The 23,421-nt window shown below is 43.1% G+C and overlaps 1 protein-coding gene across 1 annotated transcript in view; it reads right to left on the bottom strand.

Annotated features, from left to right (window-relative positions):
- Positions 1–7,823, bottom strand: part of Tgt (tRNA-guanine transglycosylase) — a 114,278-nt gene extending 106,455 nt beyond the window's left edge. The window contains exon 1 of the mRNA XM_090371860.1: positions 7,508–7,823. Within this exon, the coding sequence (XP_090227986.1) occupies positions 7,508–7,732 (225 nt within the window). The 5' untranslated portion in view covers positions 7,733–7,823. The remainder of the gene's footprint in view (positions 1–7,507) is intronic.
- Positions 7,824–23,421: the final 15,598 nt, after the last annotated feature.

The following is a 23,421-nucleotide window of genomic DNA, read 5'->3' as shown; positions in this document are numbered from 1 at the left end:
ATAATTTTGGCATCATATACTTGGATTTCAGGAAGGCTTTTAATACTGTTGCACATAAAAGACTGCTGTGTGAAGTGGAGCAATGTGACGTGGAGCAATGTGAAGTGGAGCAAGGGCAAGTTATTGCTATGGATAAAGGAATAGTTAAGTGGGTGGTAATTTGTTTACCACCCACTTAACAAAAGAGTGGTTATCAATGGGCACTTCACTTTGTGAACTAATGTTATCAGTGTAGTTCCCTGGGGTTCAGTGCTCGGCTCATTGTTGTTTTCAATATTTATTACTGATATTGATGAAGGCATAATGTCAACGTTTTCAGATTATACAAAGTTGGCAGGGGGTTAATGACAGTATGCTACTGCAACAAGATTTAGAAAAATTAGGCCAATGGGCTGAGAAATGGCAGTTTAAATTTAACTTTAACAAATGCAAGGTACTGCATATAGGTAGAAGTAATCTCAGAATAACTTAACTGTGTGGGACTACACCCAAGGTAGTAGAAAATGAAAAAGACCTGGGAGTAATAGTGCAGACAGCTATGAAATTCTCTGTGCAGTGCAATGTGCTGCCATGACAGCTCATTGGAATTTGTCAATGATATACCAAAACTTTGCTAGCAGAGATAAGGAGGTGATTATCCCTTCGTACAATGCAATGGTTAAACTGCATCTAGAGTACTGTATACAGGTATGAAGGCTTCACTTTAGGAATGTTGTAGATCTGCTGGAACAGGTGCAGAGAAGGACAACCAGATTGCTGAAGGTAACAACAATGGTGCTCTTATGTAGAAAGGGTTAAGTTGTGCAAATTGCAGTCTGTAGACTAGGTACCTGCGGGGCGATCTCATTGAGGTGTTTAAGGTCTTGAATGGATTTCTGAGTAAGCTGAACGTAAATGGCATTCTTCATCTTCCTTAGTGAGTGGTTAATTGTTGAAATAGGCTTCCATCTGTTGTTGAGGAAGTGGATGTTTTGAATAAATTCAAGGAAGAACTAGACAAATTCTTGGAGGGCAAGGATGGGTGAAGTGTGTGTTTTTCTGGTTGATGCTATATTGTTTTCTTGCATCATTTGCCACTACTACTAATTAACAAGTTTCTTACTGAAGAAAAATTGCAGAAAAGGAGTGAAAATGGAGAACAAAATGGATGGAGGGAAAAAAAAATTATAGACAAAATGCAGGCTGAAATATTTAAGCATTTTCTGGTTCAGCATGTTGATGTTAGTAATGTAAAAAAAGTCACTGAATTCTGGGGATGCATGCTTGTGTGGAACAATTATTTCCATTAATGAACTGGTTTTGGACATCACAGAAAACACAACGAAACACAGTGAAATTCAATTTCGAATATAACTGTGAGGAGTTTTATGAATATTTGTTAAAAAATCCTGATGTAATAAAAAAAAAATACATTCTGTAGAAAAGTGACTTTAAAAAATAAATAAATTTCATTTTATTAAAAAGTAAATATTTTTTCTTTAGAAAATGTCTCCTTTTAACTTCTTTAGAATTTAGTTGATAACAGAAAAGAAACAGGTTAAAATAATATATAAACAAGAAAATGTCACTATAAAATGGCTCTCCTTATTATGACAGTAAGGAGAAACATTTTATAGTAATGTCATGCAATCCCTTTTCACATTTGAAAATGTAAAGTTGGTCACTTTACTTGAAAGTGTAAACCTTTAATGAAAAGTTGGTCACCTTACTGTAGTCACCTTCTGATGCTGGCACTGAGAGCAAGCTACTTTAGATTTAACATTTTTTTATTATTATTACAAAAGGCCACCATAATGGGATATAGCTTGGAATCACTTTGATTAGTGGCAACTGAAAAGCACATATTTCAGAGCCATCACTACTACTTCTTTCCCTATCCATGTCACTTTACTAACAATGCCTGTTGTTTTTGTCCTTCAGTAACCATATATATATATATTTTTTGACCCAATCAGAAAACATATTTCTGAACGACACAACTGCATGATCAGCACAACTCAGAGGAAGATTAATGTTTGATGACAAAAGGTGCAAATAAATATTTGGCATGTATGACATCACAAAATGTTACATTCATTTTTTGCATTTCTTTCTATGTAACACAAGCTGTTCTTATTTTTTATTTTTTTTTTTATGAGAACCCCAAACACGAGAGGTATTGGAACCTATAGTACTTAGTACCGTGCTTGGGTTGGAGGTTGAAAAGACGAAAGAAGATATTTGTTGACATTGGACTTGAACTTCTGTAGATTGTAATTTTCAGGAAATACGTATGAAGGAAGGTTGTTCCAGAAAACGGCAGTTGAATGAATAAATGAGGAAGATGAAAAGTTGGTTCTGTGGGTTTGAAGCTGGACAGTAAATGGATGTCGGCTGGTGGCGGCACGTGTTCGGACTGTTTTGAAAGAGAGAGCGGGAATTATAGAAGCCAATTCAGAAGAACAGTGCCCATGGAAGTATCTGTAGAAGAGGCATGCAGCAGAAACAGTACGTCTATGAGAAAGCGAGTGGAGAGACTCTGTTAGAGATGAATCATTAATTAACCTAACTGCCCTCTTCTGAATGGAATCAAGAAGCCTGAGAGAGGTTTTGGGGGCACCACCCCAGATGTGGGAACAATATTCCATGGCAGGGCGGATTTGCAATTTATACAGAGTGAGCAGCTGTTTGGAAGAAAAGTAACGCCGAGAGCGAAAGAGAAAACCAAGTTTTTTAGATGCAGAGGAAGCAATATTTGTAATGTGCTTGTGCCAAGAGAGATTAGAAGTCAGGGTAATCCCCAAAAGAGATATATCATTTTGCCTAGAAATCGGAGTGTCACTAAAGATAAGCATAGGAGCAGAAGAATCCTTTTTGCGAGATATAAGACAAGACTGAGTTTTAGAAGGGTTGAAATCAACTAAGTTGTCTTTGCCCCACTGGAGAATTACCTGAAGATCGGCATTTAAGGAATTGGCAGCAGATTTTCGAGAACTTGAAGCTGATTGAGCAGGACAAGGTTTCTCAAAATGGAAAGTTGAATGCAATGTGCTATCATCGGCAAAACTATGGATAGGATTTCCAGTCAATGGAAGAAGGTCATTGATATCCAAAAGGAAAAGAGTGGGGGAAAGAACTGAACCTTAGGGGACATCGGCATTAGTGGAGAAGTTAGAAGACAGAGAGCCATCTACCATCACCCTCAGTGAGCGATCAGAGAGAAAACTGGATAACCAATTACTAAAAACAGTTGGCAAACCATAAGATGGAAGCTTGTTTAGAAGACCTTTATGCCAAACACGATCAAAAGCCTTTGAGATGTCAAGAGCAACTACTTGTGTTTCACCGAACCTTTCCATTGAATTAGTCCATAAATGGGTAACATAAGCCAGAATATCACCAGTGGATCGACACTGACGGAATCCATACTGGCGATCGTTGATCAGACAGGAAGGTTTCTAGGTAGTTTAAGAGTTGCCGGTTAATTGATTTCTCCATTACTTTAGAAAGAGTAGAAGTAATTGCAATGGGACGATAATTGGATGGGAGGGATTTGTCACCCTTTTTAGGAACTGGCTGGATATGAGCAAATTTCCAAGCAGAAGGAAAAACACCTTTGGAATAAGAAAGTGAAAAAAGGCGGCAAAGAATAGGAGTAAGTTCAGGAGCACAGGTTTTGAGAACAAGTGGAGAAATACCATCAGGACCTGGAGCTTTCTTAGCATCAAGATTCATCAAAATCCTTCTGATATCCTTTTGACGGAAGACCACAGAAGGCATTGAATGGAGCGTGTTAGGAATGGTGGGAGGTGTTTTACCAAGATCATTAATACATGAGCTGGAAGAAAAATGGGATGCTAGCAGGTCAGCTTTATCCTTGGCTGAAGTGACAACAGAACCATCTGGTTTGGACAGAGGTGGGAGCAGAGATGGGCAAAATTTGCGGCCAATAGCTTTGGCAAGAGACCAGAATGCTCAGCTACCATTAGGACAAGAAGCAAGTTTTCTACTCTTAGCCTGTTCAAACTCTAGTTTGGACTGATTAATAACTGCTTTACAATTGTTGCGAGCTTTGGTGTAGGCAGAAAATGAAACTGAAGAATTAGAAACAAGCCAGTTACGATATGCAACATTCTTCTCTTGGGCAGCCTTAGCACATTTGTTGGAGAACCAAGGTTTAGATAAAGGACGAGATTTTAAAGTGGAGTGTGGGATAAAGGATTCCATTCCTGCAAGAATAATTTCACTGACACGATCTGAGCAAACGTTGACATCAGAAGTTTTGAAACAGTAATCAGACCAAGGAAAAGAAGAAAAGAAGTCTCGCAGGTCATCCCATTTTGCATTCTTGTAATGCCAAACAATACGAGGTTGGGAATAGCCATGAGATAGAGGTTCCATTGGAGAAGAGACAATCACCAAGTTGTGATCTGAAGTGCCTAAAGGACCTCTCACTTCGACCTTGTACTTAGAAGGGTTGTTTGTGAGAAAAAGATCAAGCGTATTGGCTGTATGATTAGGATTGTCCGGTATTCTTGTAGGTAAATGAACAATCTGTGCTAGGTCATTAGTAATTGCAAAAGCCTCAGCATCTCGACCTGCTGGGTCGGTGTAACTAGAAAACGGAAGCCAGCTGGAGTTGTGAACGTTAAAATCACCAAGGAAAATTACCTCACTGTTAGGAAAGTTGGACTGGAGAAAGTCAAGTTGCAAAGAGAGGAAGTCAAAGAGCTCCAAGTGATTAGTGGAGTTGGGAGAACGGTAGAGACAACAGATGAATTTGACACAATGAGGTAGAGAGATTTTAAGCCAGAGAACATCAAAGAGAGGAGATTCCAAATTGCCAAGTCTCTGACAGGGAATATCCGAACGGACATATGCACAAGTACCACCTTTGAGGCGAAAGGAATCATACAGCAAATAATTTGGACATCTGAGATGAGCAGTAGTTGAATCAACTGATAACTGAGATTCAGTCAGAAAAAGTACATGGGGTTTGGAACACTGCAAGTGGAAATGGACATCGTTGAGATTGGAATTGAGACCACGTATATTTGTGAAATGAATTAGGAAGTCCTTGGGAGGTTTAGATCTTTTCGCAGATAAGCTTGCTGTATTATTTTGACAATTCATGGTGTATTCAATAGTAAGAAAAAGTGGGTGGGACATGCTGTATGACGTAATGAAATTTTTGGATATGGCGTACATGTGGTAAGAATATACCCAGATCCTTGACATAACGTGGCCTCGACAATGCTCCCCGCATACACACTACTCGGACTCCCTCCAGTCACTATCTGGCAGAGTAGAGGTAGCAAGATTATACACTAGCTGATCCGGAAGCCTCCTAGAGAGTTACCAATAGGTTTGGTCCGGTGTACTATCTAGCGGCCGGCCTGCGAACACCGTTTTAGAGCTGTACCCTCGAAATGTAAGGAATATTGGATCTCGCCACGACATTCATCATAACCTCAAAAATCATCAATCATACTGCATGATGGAAGAGATAGGGAAGGGTTGGCCGGAACTTAGCTCTAGAGACTAAACATGGGTTCCACCACTTCAAGCCTCCAATAAGCAAAGTGGTGGTATTTCACCGGTTGATGAGAGTCATCTACCACCTAGTACTGCCTGGTAACATAGAGGGGCGGCGTTCCTCCATGTGGTGTGGGCGCCACACCTCGACCCCTGCTTATGTTGGTTCACACCTGGGTGGTCACCCACCATGTACTTGTGCATGGAGGTTATGCCCAGGATTACTAACAGTCCCACCATCGTGAAGGTGCAAGCAGAGGATTTGGCTGTCATAGACCGTCCGGACTTCGCCGAAATTGGGTCCACTTGGCTTAAGTGTCACCCGAATATCAGTTCCATCAGCGTTTTAGACTCCCAGGTAGCAAGAACAGCTTGTCTGGCATATCTGAGAGAATGTCTGTGACAAACTCAAGGACCATCTTATGCTAATTTGTCGGAAAATTTGTGATCACTTAGCATTTCCGGCTGTTGAGATTAAAAAAAAAATCACATATACATACAGTACACAAGGCAAATATGTTATCTTTTCAGATTTTAAAATAACTGGAAAACCTTTTGCCCATATCTTCTTAAATTTTTGCTGCATTTCTTTAGCTTCTTACTGAAAGACTTCGCACCACACAAGTATGATGAAATTGTTGCACATTACAGAGAATAATGGTAGTCTCCTGCATTCTTATCTTGCTATGTAGACGAGTACACCTGATGGCCAATTCTTTCATGAAAAGAAGCAAAAATTCACAGAATTTTTAAAGAATTCCAATTTCAACAAAATTTTACTTTTTTTGTGAAAATAAGAAGACAGAAAAACTATATTTTTGCATAAAGACAGAGAAATTCTTTGTAATCAACTGTATTAAGACAGAAAGAGGGGTCAAATTGAGTTTAAAAAAAAAAGTGGATATTCTACTGTAAATGTGAAGAGTTGGCAGTTATGTGTTCCCTTTGCTAAATGAGAAGAGCCACAATCTCTCAACCCTATCCACTAGCAGATGACATTCTATTTCATATTTTTTTTTTAAATTTTGGGGCTAACATTTAAATTTCGTTTGAGTTTGCCATGTACTTCCAAATTTCACATTAATCAAATGTTTCTTAACCTTTTATAAGCTTATGTATAAGTGGATTCTTCTTTTTTTTAACTAGATAAAAGTTTCTAAACCTTCTACCAGTGTATGCTGAAGGAATTCTTCCTCTTGCTCAGATTACAAATCTGAGATTCAAACTGAGGAAAGATGGTTGTAGAATAGATGTGCAGAAGTTTCCCTTTAGCCGGTGGGTAGTTGATTGCTGGAACTAACTTTCATCTGTTGTTGTGGCAGTTGTTAGCTTAAATAAATTCAAGGTAGAACTGGACAAACATTTGGAATGAATGAATCAGTTAAATGGGAAGGGGTTTTTTTTGGCTAATGCTGTATAAGCTTGCTTTCTTGCATCATGTGCCTCTACTAATGCTAATGATGCATGCAGGCAAAGCCACATAAAATAATATACCTATATATAATGTTTCATAGACAATTCAAAACAAAGTACGTGTTTGTTTTATATCTTCTAGTACATGCAGCCATCAGTCTAAATACTTCCAAATTTCACATTAATAAAATGTTTAACTTTTTACAGTGTATGCTTATGTATAATATACCTATAAATTATACCTATGTATAATTTATTTAAGGTTGTTTCATATACAATCCAAATAAAGTATGTGTTGTTTTTTTTTATATCTTCTAGTACATGCAGCCATCATAGTCTAAACTGAAGACCATTTGGGTGCGCGGCCTGTTCGACAGAACCGGTTGAACATGCTGGTGGCCGGCACTGCAATGAACCCCATACCACAAGGGCAAAATAATGTGTTAAAAACAGTAAAGCACATCGGGAGCTCACCTTCGGTACCTAGAAGAAAAATCAGATACTCACCACTACTAGGTTAACATTTATAACCATTCCGCGAATGGTTATATCGAGTATGAAGTTATTTATTATTACTCACCGGCATCCCACCAAGATGATAAGTATTGGCAAGTATAAGATTGCAGTTTATTTTTTCTAGCTGCTCAGGTAAAATACCTTTCATCGTTCCCTTGGTGCCAACCGGCATGAACACAGGAGTATTTACTGTAGCATGTGGCAGAATCAACAAAGATGCCCTTGCTTTAGTTATAGGGCAATGTTTCAAAATTTTAAACATCAAGGCATGATCCTTGCATGTTGCCATTTTCACTTTACAGACTGACGTGTAGAAATTTAACGACACAAATACAGAACACACTCACATCTCACCACAAGCACGATGGCATTAACACCAACTTTGTTTAGCCAGCGCCACAGAGTAGCAAGAAACGTTACTACTACTCTATGGCTAGCGCTGCCTATAGCTTTCTACATTTCGATTGACCGTAATTTAGACACACAAAATACAATACTATACTCTTCATCTATATTACAAGATTGTAAGACTTAAATACACAAATTTAGGAGGCGCCGATGTAGCATACCAGTGCCTCTTCAGGTATCTAAATTGAGCTGAATATACAGCATTACAATGTACAGTTCAATCAGGTGGGGATCCAAGATTTTCTACTGCTGCATGATGATTAAAGAGAATTAAGCTTTAATTAAGGTTTAATCATTAATATTAAGCTTTAATCACCATGCAGCGATAAAAAAAAAAATCAATATTATTTTGACCACAAAACGGGAGAATGGGGCTAATATGCAGGTACTGGTTTGCAGCGAGAGACTATTTTCCTAACCACAATCTTATGTCTTTTACTGTTTGTTTTCTTTTCTTCAATTTCCACACTATTGTTTAGGATTCTCAGCAAGAGAAGCACAATGGTAATCATCATTGTGCTCCCCACCCCATGAGGAAAAGTGGTATTATTAGTGGCAAATGATGCAAGAAAGCAAGCTTCTTTAGAATCAGCCAAAAAAAAAAAAAAAAAAACACTACACACTTCTCTTATCCATATCCTCCAAACATTTGTCTAGTTATTCCTGAAATTTATTCAAACCATCTACTTCCACAATAGCTGATAGAATCAAATTCCAACAATCAACCACCTGCTGGCTGAAGGCTAGCTTCCACACATCTATCCTGCAGTCATCCATCCTCAACTTAAATTTATGCCCCCTCTTGTGTGTAGTCTCAGTAAGAGGAAGAATGCCATTCACATTCAGCTTACTCAATCCATTCGAGGCCATAAACACTTCAAGTAGATCGACACCGCAGAAGACTAGTCTCTAGAAGCTGCAATTTGCAGTTCTTAGCCTCTCCAGGTAAGAGAAACCTTTTGTTCGACTCTCCAAACTGGTTGTCCTTCTTTGCACGCGTTCCCGCAGTCTACATCCTTAACAAAGTGAGGCCTGCAGGCCTGCATACAATACTCAAAATGCGGCATAAACATCCTTGTAGGACGGAATAATTACCTCCTTATCCCTGCTAGCAAAATTCCTGTATATCATTGACAAAACTTCATAAGCTGTTCTGACAGTATCTCTTCACTCAGAGAATTTCGTAACTGACTGCACAATTAAACCCAGGTCTTTTTCATTTTCCACTATCCTCAGAGTAGTACCACACAATTGACAAGTTAATCTGGGATGACTGCTACCCACATGTAGTACAGTACCATACATTTGTCAATGGTGAACTTCGACAAGTCCCGGATGAGATTTCGGTCAATGAGGGACCAACTTATTATGAGTTTTTTTCACTCAGTGGCTGCGTTAGTCGATCGGAATCATGGACAGCAAGATTTTCTTTCCCCGGGGAAAAAAAAGCCGTGCTGTCAATGGACAGCACCACATCTAGTACAGTACCATACATTTGTCAATGGTGAACTTCGACAAGTCCCGGATGAGATTTCGGTCAATGAGGGACCAACTTATTATGAGTTTTTTTCACTCAGTGGCTGCGTTAGTCGATCGGAATCATGGATAGCAAGATTTTCTTTCCCCGGGGAAAAAAAAGCCGTGCTGTCAATGGACAGCACGGCTTTTTTTTGGACACAACTGAAGACTTAGCAAGTGAGGCTTGAGTTCGGCAATTGCAGTCTCTGGAAACTAGGCTAGTAGCAGTAGTAGTAGGGTTTTTAGGAGAATCAGCGACTAAGGTCATATTGTTCTATGTTATATTGTCAGTAAATTGCTCGAGTTCTGTAATCAATTTTCTGTTTGTTCGACGAAATATATGTTAAGGGGAAATCTTTTCTGACAAATTTGATTGGATACTATGATGTAGTCACAAATGAACTGGATGCAAAGAATAATTTTGATATCATATATTTGGATCTTAGAAAGGTTTCTGATACTGTTGAACATGGAACACTGCTGCAAAAAATTGGAGCAGGGTGGCATTTGAGGCAAATTGCTGCTATGGATAAAGAGATGTTTAAGTGGGAGAAGACAGAGAGTGGTAATCAATGGACAATTCTCTTCATGGACTAATGTTATTAGTGGAGTCCCCCAGGATTCAATGTTGGGTCCATTGTTGTTTTCTGTATTCATCAGTGATATTGATGATGGTATATCAAGCTTAATGTCCAACTTTTCAGACGATACGAAGGTCGGCAGAGTTGTAATGACACTAAGGACAGTAGGCTGCTGCAACAGGATCTAGAAAAGTTGACCAGATTGGCTGAGAGGTGGCAAATGAAGTTTAACATTGACAACTGTAAAGCATTATATATGGGAAACAGTAACCCCAGAGTAACATATCAACTCTGTGGTACCACACTGACAGTGATAGAGAATGAAAAGGACCTAGGGATAATTGTGTAGACAGATTTGAAGTTTTCTGAGCAGTGCAGACGGGCTGCAAAAGTAGCTCATGGTGTCTTGTTAATGATATACAGGAATGTTTCTAGCATGGATAAGGAAGTGATTATCCCCTTGTATAAGGCAATGGTCAGGCCACACCATGAGTACTGTATACAGGTCTGGAGGCCTCATTTTCAGAAGGATATAGAGCTGTTCGAAGAAGTACAGAAAAGGGCAACAAGATTAGTAAATGGAAGAAAAGGTTGCTCTTACGAAGAGAGAGGCTTAAGTTTTGCAAATTACAGTGTCTGGAGACCAGGCTCCTGCGAGGTGATCTGATTGAGGTGTTTAAAGCCTTGAATGGTTTGAGCATGCTCAATGCTGATGGGGTTCTTCCTTTTGCTCAGAATAATCGCCTGAGAGGGCATAAATTCAAACTGATTAAAAACAGTTGTAGGATAGATGTGCGGAAGTTTGCCTTTAGCCAGCGGGTGGTTGATTGCTGTAATAAACTTCCATCTGTCGTTGTAGAAGTTGATAGCTTAAACAGATTCAATGCAGAACTGGACAAACATTTGGAGCGAGTGAATGGGTAAAATGAGAAGGGGTATTTTTTTTTTGGCTGATGCTATGTAAGCTTGCTTTCTTGCATCCATGTGCCCCTGCTAATGCTAATATTCACGTTACGGGGAGAAAAACCATGACACTCTGGCACAGAGACCGACTAACTCAGCCATGTTGTGAAAAAAGCCTATAAAAATTCTTCCCGACATCAACGGGATCCGAACTCAAGTCTTTTCCACGCAATGTGATGAGGACGGCAATTTTACCAACTGTGTTACCACCAAGGGAAAACGAAACTAGGCACCTTAAAGGTGAGCTGATTATGGTATTTAAGGCTTTGATGGACTGAGCAAGCTCGATGCTGATGGAATTTTGTGGAAGGACAGTTGCAGGATAGATGTGGTCTATTTTGTATACTGTTTCAGTAAAAACCCTGTAATGGCCAGTGATAACGCGAGTTTTTATGTTTTGTATAGTGCAGGTGGTCTGTTGTTCCCGCTGCCATTTAACCATAGGGCCTCCGTGTTACCCCTCCTTTGCCCTGTGAAGGTAGACTGGGTCTAGTAGGGAGTATATAACCGGCGAACCCTGGACTGTAGCTGAGCTTACCAATGAAATGGTACCTGTTTCTTTCCCCAAAGGGGCATAAAAAACAGGAAAATTTTATTACAAAGGGAGCACGGTGGTAATAGTTCAAGGGTTGGAGAAAAGGAGGGGATGATAAAGAATGTGAATGATAGGCAGACTTTCACCTGGAAGTAGAAAGTCAAGGGATAGAGAGGAAGTCCACCCTCCACAAGGAGGGGGGAGGAAATGTCAGGATAGAAAAAGGTTTGTGGTAATAGGGTCTACCATGTGAAAAGTTTGGAAAGGAAGGTGGGGTTCGGAATATTAAGTATCGTTGGGAGCAAACCCATAGGCCCATGGCGCCCTATGTAGGGGGGGGGGAGGAGAAGAACGCATTATGGATGCAGTGCTGTTCTGTATTAAATCCCTTTGTGGCCAGACTAGCTGAAGCCAGTATCACTAGTTCGCATGCCATGCCCCAAAGGAGAGGGAAGAGACAAGGCATCATCAGAGTATGGGGGGAGGTTACTGGTAGAATGTCTCCCTGCAGTCCGATTTGGGGTGCCTGTCTGAACATAACACACTCTACGTACACCAATGAGTCAAAATATTATGACCAGAGTCGTTATGCAAATCGAAGCAACTGCAGGTGAACTATGGCGCGTGCGCAGGTCGGTAATCGATATGAAAATACCTGATACTGAGCTCCATTAATCAGTGTTACTCTTGTTCTTCAGATGGGAAAGGCAGCGGCCTTAAGCGAGTTTCACAAAGTCCAAATTGTAATGGCCAGACGACTGGGTGAGAGCATATCTGAAACGGCACAGCTGGTGCGATGCTCATGGTCAGGCGTGGTTGGTACCTGCTGAAAGTGGTCCGAGGAGGGGTACCCACGAACTGCTGGCGAGGTGTTTGACGACCATGGCTCATCGATGCTCAAGGTGAGCGATAGCTCTCCCGGATGGTACGTGGCAACAGAAGAACGACTGAGGCACAACTCGCCGGTAATTGGAATGCTAGTGATGGGAGTAATGTGTCACAACACACGGTACATCGAACCCTGCTGAAAATGGAGCTGTGTAACCGCAGGTCACCGAGTGCCCATTCTGACCACGGTTCACCAGCGACAGCGCCTACAATGGGCACGCGAGCATCGAAACTGGACCTTGAGTGATTGGAAGAAGGTCGTCTGGTCCGACGAATCACGTTTTGTTGTAGTTGCACCATGTGGACGGCCGTGTACGTGTGGGTCGTTTACCTGGGGAGCGCATGGATGCGCTCAAAACACAGTACATCGAACCCTGCCGAAAATGGAGCTGTGTAGCCGCAGGTCGCTACGAGTGCACATACTGACCACGATTCACCAGCGAGAGCGCCTACAACGGGCACGCAACCATTAAAACTGGGCCTTGAGTGATTGCAAGAAGGTCGTCTGGTCCGATGAATCACGTTTTGTTGTTGCACCATGTGGATGGCCAGGTATGTGTGGGTCGTTTACCTGGAGAGCGCATGGATGCACCATGGGACAAAAACAACAAGCCGGTAGCGTCTGTGTCATTCTTGGGTGATGTTCCGCTGGGATACCCTGGGTCCAGTCATCCATGTGCTGGGCACTCTGAGTCTACCACCTACCTAAGCCGCCGAAATCTCAGGAGATTTTAAGCTGCAGTACCTGCCAGAGTAAATCTTAGTCTACTGGTGTTTCCTGGTCTGCATCCACGGGATGAAAGTGGGGCAACGTTGGGCCTCAGCAAGGGCCCAGCAGCTAAACGACCTGAAGAACAACGGTATATGACACTACACAAATACAATATCCGCACACTTTTAAATCTCTGACATTTCCAGTGAACTGGTACACCCACAATGAAAACAACGCAGAGATGGGGAAACCCCTGGTGCCATTTGACCCTAAACACACTTTACACTTTTTTACCTTAACATCAGTCTGTGCGAGTAGCACAGTGGTTACGTTACCGTCCTCCCCACACCGGGCGGAAAAGGCCCGGGTTCGAATCCCGTCGATGACGCGAGGAACTTGAATGGGCATTTTTCACTCCGTGGCTGAGTTAGTCGGTCTCAGGCGTAGATAGCAAGGGTTTTTTTCGTCCAGCAAACAGACAAATCGACCATAGAACACACGCAAATAACAGACATAAGACAGCACGGCAGATGAATTTAATTATTCAGGTGGCCTAAATATAATAGTTTATAATAGTTTTTATCTAAACATCACAGTGTTACTTCTGTCTTTGGGGGGATTTTCCTCATATTTATTTATTTGTGATCGGTGCAGATTTAGTCTTGTGTAGTTCAGTACTGGTTTGCCCTATATATTGGTGTAAGGTGTAAGGTGTAAGGTATATTGTTGTCATGCGGCCCCAGGGGTTTCCCCCATCTCCGCGTTGCTTTCTTTGTGGGTGTACCAGTTTCCTGGGAATGCCAGAGGTTTAAAAGTGTGTGGGTATTGTACCTGTGTAATGTCGTGTACCGTTGTTCATCTGGTCATTTAGCCGCTGGACCCCTGCTGGAGCCCAGCGTTGCCCCACCTTCGCCCCGTGGAGGCAGACCAGGAAACACCAGTAGACTAAGATTTACTCTGGCAGGTCCTGCCGCTTAATTTCCTGAGATTTCGGCAGCTAGGACCTAAAAAAAAAAAAAAAAAAAAAAAAACTTATGTACACATACACATATATGCACATATACACAACAGTGATACATAATATATACGCATCCATGCAATCGTAATTACTTTGGATGTTTGCATACAGCACGTGTGCATGCATTCATATGGCAGGAGTAGGGCATTGCGTAGGATAATTAGGCCGAGACTGGGCGAAGATTATTTTTTTGCTAGATTAAATTTAGTGTGTAGGGCGCTCGCGTTGTGTATAGATAGAGTGGGGGAGGGGAGGAAGAAGGTTGGGGGGAAAAGGCAGAAGTATGGGGGACACAGAAGAGATTCCCCCAGGTGGTCAGTGAGGCATGCCCATGCCTCACCAGAAGGAAAGGTGGGGTAGCAGGGGGCGAGGCGACTGGTCATCTCGTCCTCCTGCCAGGAAGGGATATTAAAGGAGAGCCAGGCTAGTGCTTGGCTCAGGCCGCCAGAACAGCTGCTATTCGTCCTTCATTCAGATTTTTTGTCTGTCTTCATGGTTGCTTAGTAGTCCATCTTTGGTGTTATGCACATTTTGGCTTCTAGCCATTATGTGGCTAATGTGCATTCAGGTCCCGTCTTCTTCTGTACAGGGCTTCAGCGAACTTTGAGAAGGCAATATATTCCTGTCTCCCATCCAGGAGGTGTTGTTCTCTATCTCTGGGCAAAAAAGTGATCCGAGTGATGAGTTGGCAGCGGAGGTCATCATAAAGCTGGCATTCATGCATGAGGTGGTGCCAGCTCTCCAGCTCTCCACAGCAGCAAGTAGGGTCATCTGTAATGCCCAGGGCTGTAAGTTTAGCCTTAAAGGCACCATGTCCTGTTAGCAGGAAGGTCGCGTGGAGTCCCGGCGTGAACCATGCTGGAGCCATTGGATAGAGTTTTCCAACGTTGGGGAAGAATCGTTTGGTGACTTCTCCCTTTGGGGAATTCTCCCATCTGGTTTGCCAGGTTTGCATGTGATGATTTGCAAGTCTCTTTTTCTCAGTCAAACGATTTGTGGTAGGATCTGCGTCGAAGCCGGCGAAGGTGCAGGCTCTTCCCTTGGAGAGTTCATATAATACTCCACATTTAGCTACTTCGAGGTCTAAAGGTAGGGTTCTTGCCAGCACCTGCAGCGCGTGGGTGCTAACTGTTCTGCAGGCCCGGGTTATAGCGAGCAGCATGGCTCTATGGATAGAGTCGAGGATTCTGCGATTTACAGCCATGGTGACTTTGGGGTACCAAGCTCCGGAAGCATAGGTAGCTATCGGCAGGAAGGCGGCTTTGTAAAACAGCTTGAGGGTCTTCTTTTTCAATCCCCAATCCCTTTTTGCGACTCTGGTAACAAGGGCTGTATAGCCCCGTATCTTCTTACGGATGTATTTGAAGTGTGCCTGGAAGCAGAGAGTGGGGTCCAGTATTACTCCCAGGTATCTAAGTTCCTTGGACAGTCGTAATGTGATACCATCAATCTTAATCTGTGGGGGTCTCCTGTAATCTAGGGCACCCTTGAGGAGAATGGAGTCCGTTTTGGTTGCAGAGATCCTAAGGAAGTGGATATTGGTCCATTCTTGTAGGATTTTAAGGGCATGATTTGCCTTTCTTTCCAGCTGAATTCTGCTGTTTCCCTCTATCATCAGGATGAGGTCGTCTGCAAAGGCTTGTGAAGACGCCTCTCCAATATCGGTATTTAGGAATTCATCCAAAACGATGTTCCATAACGTAGGTCCTAAAACGGAGCCTTGTGGACAGCCTCTGTTGATTTTTCTGGTGAGTATTTTATATGGAGCATTCACCATGATGAGTCTACTGGAGAGGCAGCTTTGGATTACTCGATAGAGGTTGCCTGGCATCCCACTCCCCCGGAGCCGGGCCAGGATGCTCGGCCACCAAAGGGTGTCAAACGCCCCAGCAAAGTCGATAGAGATAGCCAGGAAATATTTGTTTTCTGTGGCAGCTGCACGTGCAAGGACGTTCTTCAGGGCATCTACAGTCGACGTTCCCGGTCTAAAGCCGTACTGGTTTGGGGACATTAGGTTTGCCTGTAGGTAGTGAGCCTGTATTCTGGTTAACAGAAGTCGTTCCAAGAGTTTACTGCAGACTGTTAGTAGGGCTATTGGTCTGTAGGAAGTTGGTTGGTCTGGTGGTTTTGTCGGGTTTTTAATTATGAGTTTAATATTTGCTTTTTTCCAGTCCTTCGGATAGGTTCCAGTTTGGAGACATAGATTGAAGAGGTTCAGTAGCATGTCAGGGGCTATCTCCACCACCTTCCTGGTGATTTCGGGCTCCAAGAGGTCCGGACCCGGACATTTCTTACTTTTAATAAGGTGCGCAGCCGCTTGTAGTTCCTCTATTGTGAAATCCGGTTCCCTGTCTTCTGTTCGGTAGTCGTCATTCTCTGTGCACATCTTGATTTGTTGGGGTGTCTGTGGGTCTACATGAGGGTGGAAGGTTGCATCCAAAATATTGTTAACAGATGCCTCCCAAGAATTGGTAGCATCTCCCTGTGGTGTTATGGTGGTTGAAATTACCTCTCCCCTGGGAAGTTTATTAGTGGTTACTTTGTAGACCACTCCCCAGGGGTCAGTGTTGCCAGTGGTTGCGACCAGATTTTCCCACGAGAGTTGTTTACTTCTGCGTATGAGCGAGGTGTACTGGTTTCTGGCCTCTTTGTAGATTTCCCGTAGTGCATCCACTTCAGGGGCAGGCCAGGAGCGTCTGGCTCTCTGGAATGCTTTTCGTTTGTCCTGGACTTCTCTTCGGAGCCTCTGGAGCTCCGGACTCCACCATGGTACAGCACCTGAGGCAGGTTTTCTTCGTTTTATGGCAGCATTCGCTGCTTTAGTAATGATCGCTGTGACTATTTTTTGGAGTTGGTCAGGGTCTTGGATTGTTTGAATTGCAGCTTGCTGTGTATCTTTTTCTGCTATTAGGGTGTCTCTGAATTGGTTCCAGTTTGCAGTGTTCACCGCATATCTCTGCAGCATTTTTCTCTCAGGATATTGTCTCTGATGGTCTCTGTTGAGTTGGAAGGTCAGGACCCTGTGGTCGGACGTTGTCCAGGCATCCTGAACCGTCCAGTCTGTTATATTGCCAGCAATGTTTCTAGTGGCTAGGGAGACATCGATGGTTGATTCCCATCGTAGGTTGCAGTAAGTCGGTAGTTGATTAGGTTGGTTTAGCACTGTTATCGTTGATGTTGCTAGGAATTCCTCCAGGCGCTGCCCATTCCTTGTCCCCTGCCTGTCCGGGGTATGGCTGTACCAAGCTGGTGACCTGCAGTTCACGTCCGCTCCTATTATTAGTTTCTGGTCAGGGAGGATATTTGTTACATGTTCTAGGTACCTTGTAGCCATCGTTATGTCCTCTCCAGGGCGGCAATAAAGGGCTACGACGTAGAAGGCTCCCAGTGCTGAGATAAGATGCGCACAGACTGCCCAGGCCGTGCAGAGGTGAGTGATCCTGGTAGCTGTTATATCTGGGTTTCTGACCACAATAGCGGCCGAGGGGATTTCATTTTCAGGTTGTATGATCTTGTATTGTAGAGGGTATCCCCTTACTTGATTGGCGGCTGCGTATGGTTCTTGGAGTATGATGATATCTATATTTTCGTCGTCGGCTTTCATCCTGACCTGGTCGGCCACTGCCCTGGTTCTATGAGCGTTTAGCTGGAAGAATTTGATTACTTTAGTGTTGAATTGTTTATGGTGTGGTGCCATAATCTGTTCTGGATTGGGTCAAGCTCTTGTATTTTTGGTATATGGGACACATGCTGTCTCTGAGGGAATGGGAGGCATCCATTTTCTGACTTTTGCAGTTTGCACAGACGGCGTCTGTGCTCTTATTTGGGCAGTCGGTGAAGTTGTGGCCCTTGCCAGCGCAGTGGCCGCAGGTTCGCACAGCCTGGGAGCATGTGTGCGATGTGTGTCCGAACTTGCAGCAGTTGTAGCATTTGATGATAGCCACATGTTCGCGGAATCGGTGGCCGCTCCAATATATATAAACTCTAGTCTGATTTATAAGTATTTGCCAAGCCAGCGGGCTCAGTTCTACCGACCAGTTGACTGTGCTCGAGGACTTGGTCTTGATGGTGTGCTTGGGTATCACATGATCATTTAGATTTTGATCTGGCAAATGTTTGGACAGATTTCTATCAAACAATTCTCTTGCGACCTCCTCAGGTTTGATATCCTTATCAAGGTCGTATATAAGGATGGAGGGCCCCTTCCTTCTTGGGGGTTCCGCTCTGAGTCCCAGGGTTACTATCTTGGGGTTGGCTATTATTTCGTTTATTTCCTCTGTGGTCTCTGTTTCGATGACTACACCTGGATTCCTTGTCTTTCGTACCGATTTTATTTTCGTGGTCCTTAGGTCATCGGAGAGTTTATTAATTATTGCCTGCTTAATGCCTTCACTAGAATGTTTGTCCACTTTATTAAGGGGTCTCAACACTACAATGTTAGGTCGCCGAGTGGTGGATTTCTCCTTGGCTTGTATTGGTTGGGTGGCTGTGTGGTCACACTGAGCCGGTATCCTCAGCGCATCTGCATAGGAGGGAGTGCGCTGTGGCATATTTTTTGCTTCTCCTTCCTTATAAGCCTGCAGTTTAGCTGTGGCTATTTCAGATTCTAAGTATGTTTGGAATAAAACGGACTCCATTTTATTCCATAAAGTAGCAATTTGGCCTCTGAGACCTGCTGAGATTCTGTTGCTCTGGTCCCTAAATAGGTCTTCTAGGGCTGTCTTGAGAGTGCGTGCTTGATCCAAGGGGGATCCCTCTGGGAGTGCAGAGTCCAGGGGGGAATCCTTCGGCTTGGTTTCAACTTGTTTTCCTGGTTGTAGGGAGCCAGGATCATCATGAGCGTCCTTTGGTTGGCTCTGGCTTCTAGTTGCTCTGTCCGAATTAGAGACTATTTGATTTTTATTTTTTCTTTTAGCCAAAGGTGTCGGTTTAACTTCTTCAGTATGGAATTGGTGTTCAGGGTTAACTTGTTCACAGTCAGAGTCACAATCTTTTTCGTGTGGTTCTCCCATCATGTTAGTATCCATTTCGGATTTTCGAAGTTATCCGGATTAGTGAGGTCTAGACGCGTTATTTTGTATGAGGGCTCTGAGAGCTGTTGGAGGATATAAACCACTAGTCCGTGGGTATATTTGTTGCCGTGTGATCTGCAGGCGAAGATTCGGGCTCTCCCCCACTAGTATAGGGGGGGAAACAGCCTAGTATATAAGTGGCCCTAGGAAAACGGGGTTAATTTCTCTGGGGGTTTTTCTTGGCGCCGATATCAGTGGTGACATCAGTTTTTGCACTACACGTATATTTGCTAAGATCCATTCTGTTCACGGTATGTCTATTGCAGAGGGGGGGGGGAAGACAAAAAATACATGTTTCACTAGCACAGTAACGGTAATTCAGCACAGATGATGGAACGCTCTTGCAGCTCGGGTTTAGCACAAGTTGGGGCACCTCCCCAGTCAAATGCAGGGTATTTACGTGGCCGCCGCTTTATATTGGCGCCTCTCTATATCCTTGCTGCCAGCCACATGGTGACCACTGCGGTCTCGCAAACAAAGGATATAGATGAAAACGCAAATAGCCTGCTAAATTCCCAGTTGAAATTTAAAAAATTTCTTACCGTGAGAGTCCACTAGTTGACTTCTTTAGTTGAGAACACTTTTTATGGCAATAACTATAATTAAAACGCATATTTCAGCACATTTTTCTTTAGCGTTGATCAGCACGTCCGACTAGTAAGGCAGCCCTCTGGCGGTATCCCTATATATTGGGTGCCACATTATGCCCAACACACAGGAAGCAGAGGAAAAAGAGAAAAAACCCTTCCTGGAATTTTCACAGGAGATGGAAGCACGCCACTGGCGAATTTAAACCAAAAAGGTGGATACAGGCATCTTATGCCCAAATAACTGATATATACAAGCCCAAAAGAAACACAATGCTGCAAAGACTTAACATTAACCTGCCAAGACAAAGCAAACAGCATGTCATCATCATCAAAGCCACGAAAAGAAGAAATACAACAAGTTAGGAGATAAAAGAAATTAAGACTAAATCAGCCTCAGTACTAAGAGACGTGAAAATCACAACCATCAGAAAAATATGGGGTGATCATAGAGGCACCTAACCTAAGAGTTAGACAAGATCAAAGGATGCTCGGAGCTGCACCAAGCAGAGGTCTCTAAAAAATTTGGTCCCGCATTGGCCATCTATGACATTCATAAAGATATAAAACATGAGCAAATAATAAGTGAACTGTACCACAAAAACCGAAAGGATCATGGATACACAGAGGAGGAAGCCAATCTGCAAATTAAACCTCGCTTTTCTACTAGGCCCAAGGAAAAGCAAACAAATATAAACTGGATCCTCCAAGTAACAGGGGAAATAAGAAGAAAGCTACTCACAAAGGCTAAGAGGGTCTATATTGGCTGGACAGCCCATGTGGTTAAAGACTACACTGTGGTCCCACGTTGCTTTAACTGCCTGAGATATAGACATCAGGTAGCATAGTGTACTCAAGGATCCCGCACACGTGGACACTGTGCGCAGGAGGGACACGCACTCAGGATTGTCCCAATAAATATAAACCACCAAGCTGTCCCAGCTGCACTAAAAGGAAACGAAATAATAACCATCACTTTAAAGATCCAAAATGCCCCAGAATATACCAAAGCAGTTGAATTCATCGGATCAAAAACAGATTATGAATAACACGCCAATTAATAAAAATAACACAAGAAGAGGAAACCAAAGCAATCTCAAAAACCTAAAAATTCAACTAAAAATTGTAAGCGGTCAATAGCTGTCATCGATGATCTAACAAAAACCATCATAGAGCAAATCATACACATTGCAGCAATTCAAGATCCATACTCACACAAGGGCCTGGTCAAGGGGATACCCCTGTCATATCGGCTAATCCAAACAAACCCAATGACAGTGGGACATGGCTGCAATGCCAGAAGATGGATCTGGGCTGCCATTTTCATAGAAGATTCCGCCATCACAGTAACCAAAGTCACCTCACTGTGCATGACGCATGCTGCTTGTGCCTGCCTGAGGGCAGTTTTGGCCAGCTCTTTGTCATACTCATCTACTGCGTGTGCTCATAATCAGCTAATCCAATACAGCCGTAAGCTGACTACTTGGAGGTAGCACTCAACAAGCTTAGAAACAAAAGCGTGTTTATCCTGGCTGATGTCAACGCTAACTCGACCCTCTGGAAGTCCGTATGAAAAAGGACAGACCATAGAAGAAATCATTCTCACGTACAGACTGCAGGTACTCAATAGGCAAGGACATCCTCCACCCAACCTGTGTCCCGTCGCTCGGTACCTCATACATTGATGTCTCCTTAGCTACCCCAGCTGTGGGACAGAAGGTGCAAAACTGGAAGGTAAAACCGGCAATCTCAACAAGCGACCACAATGCCATAACCTTCTCTGTGCTTCAGCAGACAAGATGTACAAGAACAGACCACACGGATCAATACAGATTCCAAACAAAAACAGCAAACTGGGAGAAATTTGATACCTCCCTAAAGGAGGAATTAACAGAGGAAAAAGTAGCTGCCCTACAGACTCTGAACAGAGAACAACACATACTGGAATTACAAGATAAGATCACCAAAGCATCAATGAAGCTGAGAAAAAGTAAAACGTATCGCGTCCGTTGGTGGACGGTGACCCTCACTGAATTGAAACAATAAGGAAGGACAACAAGATGGGAATATCAAAGAGCTCGACGAGTATCAACTAGGCACAAGACGAACTCAGTAACTTGCAAGACACGTACAGACAGGTGATAAGACACTACCATTAAACCATACAGCAACAGAAAAAAAGCAGCCTGGGAAAGAATAATCCAAACGAAAGGAAACGCAGACTCGTGGGGTCTAGTCTATAAACTGCTCAACAACAAGATCCCCTCACAGGAAATAATTACTACTGTGAACGTCCAGGGAAATACTTCCACAAATGAATGGGCAGAAGCCATCAATGTAATCTTGGACACGATCACCTATCAAGACCTGGAACATGCAGAGACATCACACCAAAAAGAAATGAGACGACAAAACAGAGCATATCAAGGACCCCCCATAGGAACTGCCATTCACCTTGGAGATAGGCCAAGCCATAGCCACTATGAGGAATGGGAAATGCCCCGGGCATGACGCCTTCGAGTTAGAGGAGGTCCTGAAGAGGGCGTGGAAAGTGGCTCCCTGCCCCATCCAAAGTGCCCTCAAATCCTGTCTCCTTTCTAGCACCTTCCCCAGGACCTGGAAGCTAGCAAACCTCAAAGTCCTGACAAACCTCAGCAAGACCCTATTTCATACCGTCCTACCGCTCTCCTCCTAGTCATGGGCAAAATTCTGGAAAAGGTCATTGCAGCCAGACTAATTCACACCTATAAAACAAAAGGCTTATACTCATCTAAGCAGAACGGTTCCCCCTCGGGCGCAACACAGAACACGCCATCCCAGAATTGATTGACACAAGAGATAACCCTAACAGCAAGTACCTCCTAGCTATCTTCGTGAACTTTGCGGGGAATTTTGACAGAGTGCCCTCGCGAGATTCAGTGAACCCGCCATTTCTGCTCCACTTTTCTCCTTGCTTTCTGATTATTTCTGTGGTAATGATTCGGAGCGGTGTTCAGGAATTCAGAAGAAAAATCACAAGGGGAGCCCACAAGGCTCAGTCCTTGGTCCACTCTGTTGGAATATTGTTTTCGACGTCTGGTTACATAAGACCTTCCAATCAACAACATTAATAGGTTTCACAGACGACCTCACTATTGTCACGGCCGGCAACTCCAGGAGGGAGATAGAAAATAATTCAAACCAAATTCTAGAAGAGCTTGCCACATGGGCAGATAAACACAAACTGAGTGTATCCACAAAAAAAACGACGCAAATGCTGATCAAGGGGAAATTCGATAGAGAGCGCCTACCACTCGTCAAGTACAAAGATCAAAGAATCAAATATATACAAACAACTAGATACCAAGGCCTCATGTTGGATGAAACACTCAGCTTCCTCCCACTCACGAAATACTTCGGAGAGGAGACCAAGGCCTTTCTGATAGCCCTCAAGCAAATAACCAAAAGAGAATGGGGCTTAAAAGCGCACACGCTACGGTTATATTATAACTGTGTTTTCCTTTCTATTTTTACTTACGGAGCGGGTGCGTGGGGATATAGAGCAAACAAGGTGATAATAACCAAACATCTGGAACAGGCACAAAGATTGGCGCTCTTAACCATGTCAAGGGCATGCCAAACAACTTCAACAATGGCATTACAAGCTCTACTAGGGAAAATGCCAGCAAATCGAGAAGTACAAATTAGATACCTGAA

The sequence above is a fragment of the Mastigoproctus giganteus genome, chromosome 4 (assembly GCF_048544385.1).
Source record: "Mastigoproctus giganteus isolate SK-2022 chromosome 4, ASM4854438v1, whole genome shotgun sequence".
Classification (NCBI taxonomy): Eukaryota; Metazoa; Arthropoda; class Arachnida; order Uropygi; family Thelyphonidae; genus Mastigoproctus; species Mastigoproctus giganteus.
The sequence above is the reverse complement of the archived record's forward strand: the minus strand, read 5'-3'. Positions and strand labels throughout refer to the sequence as shown.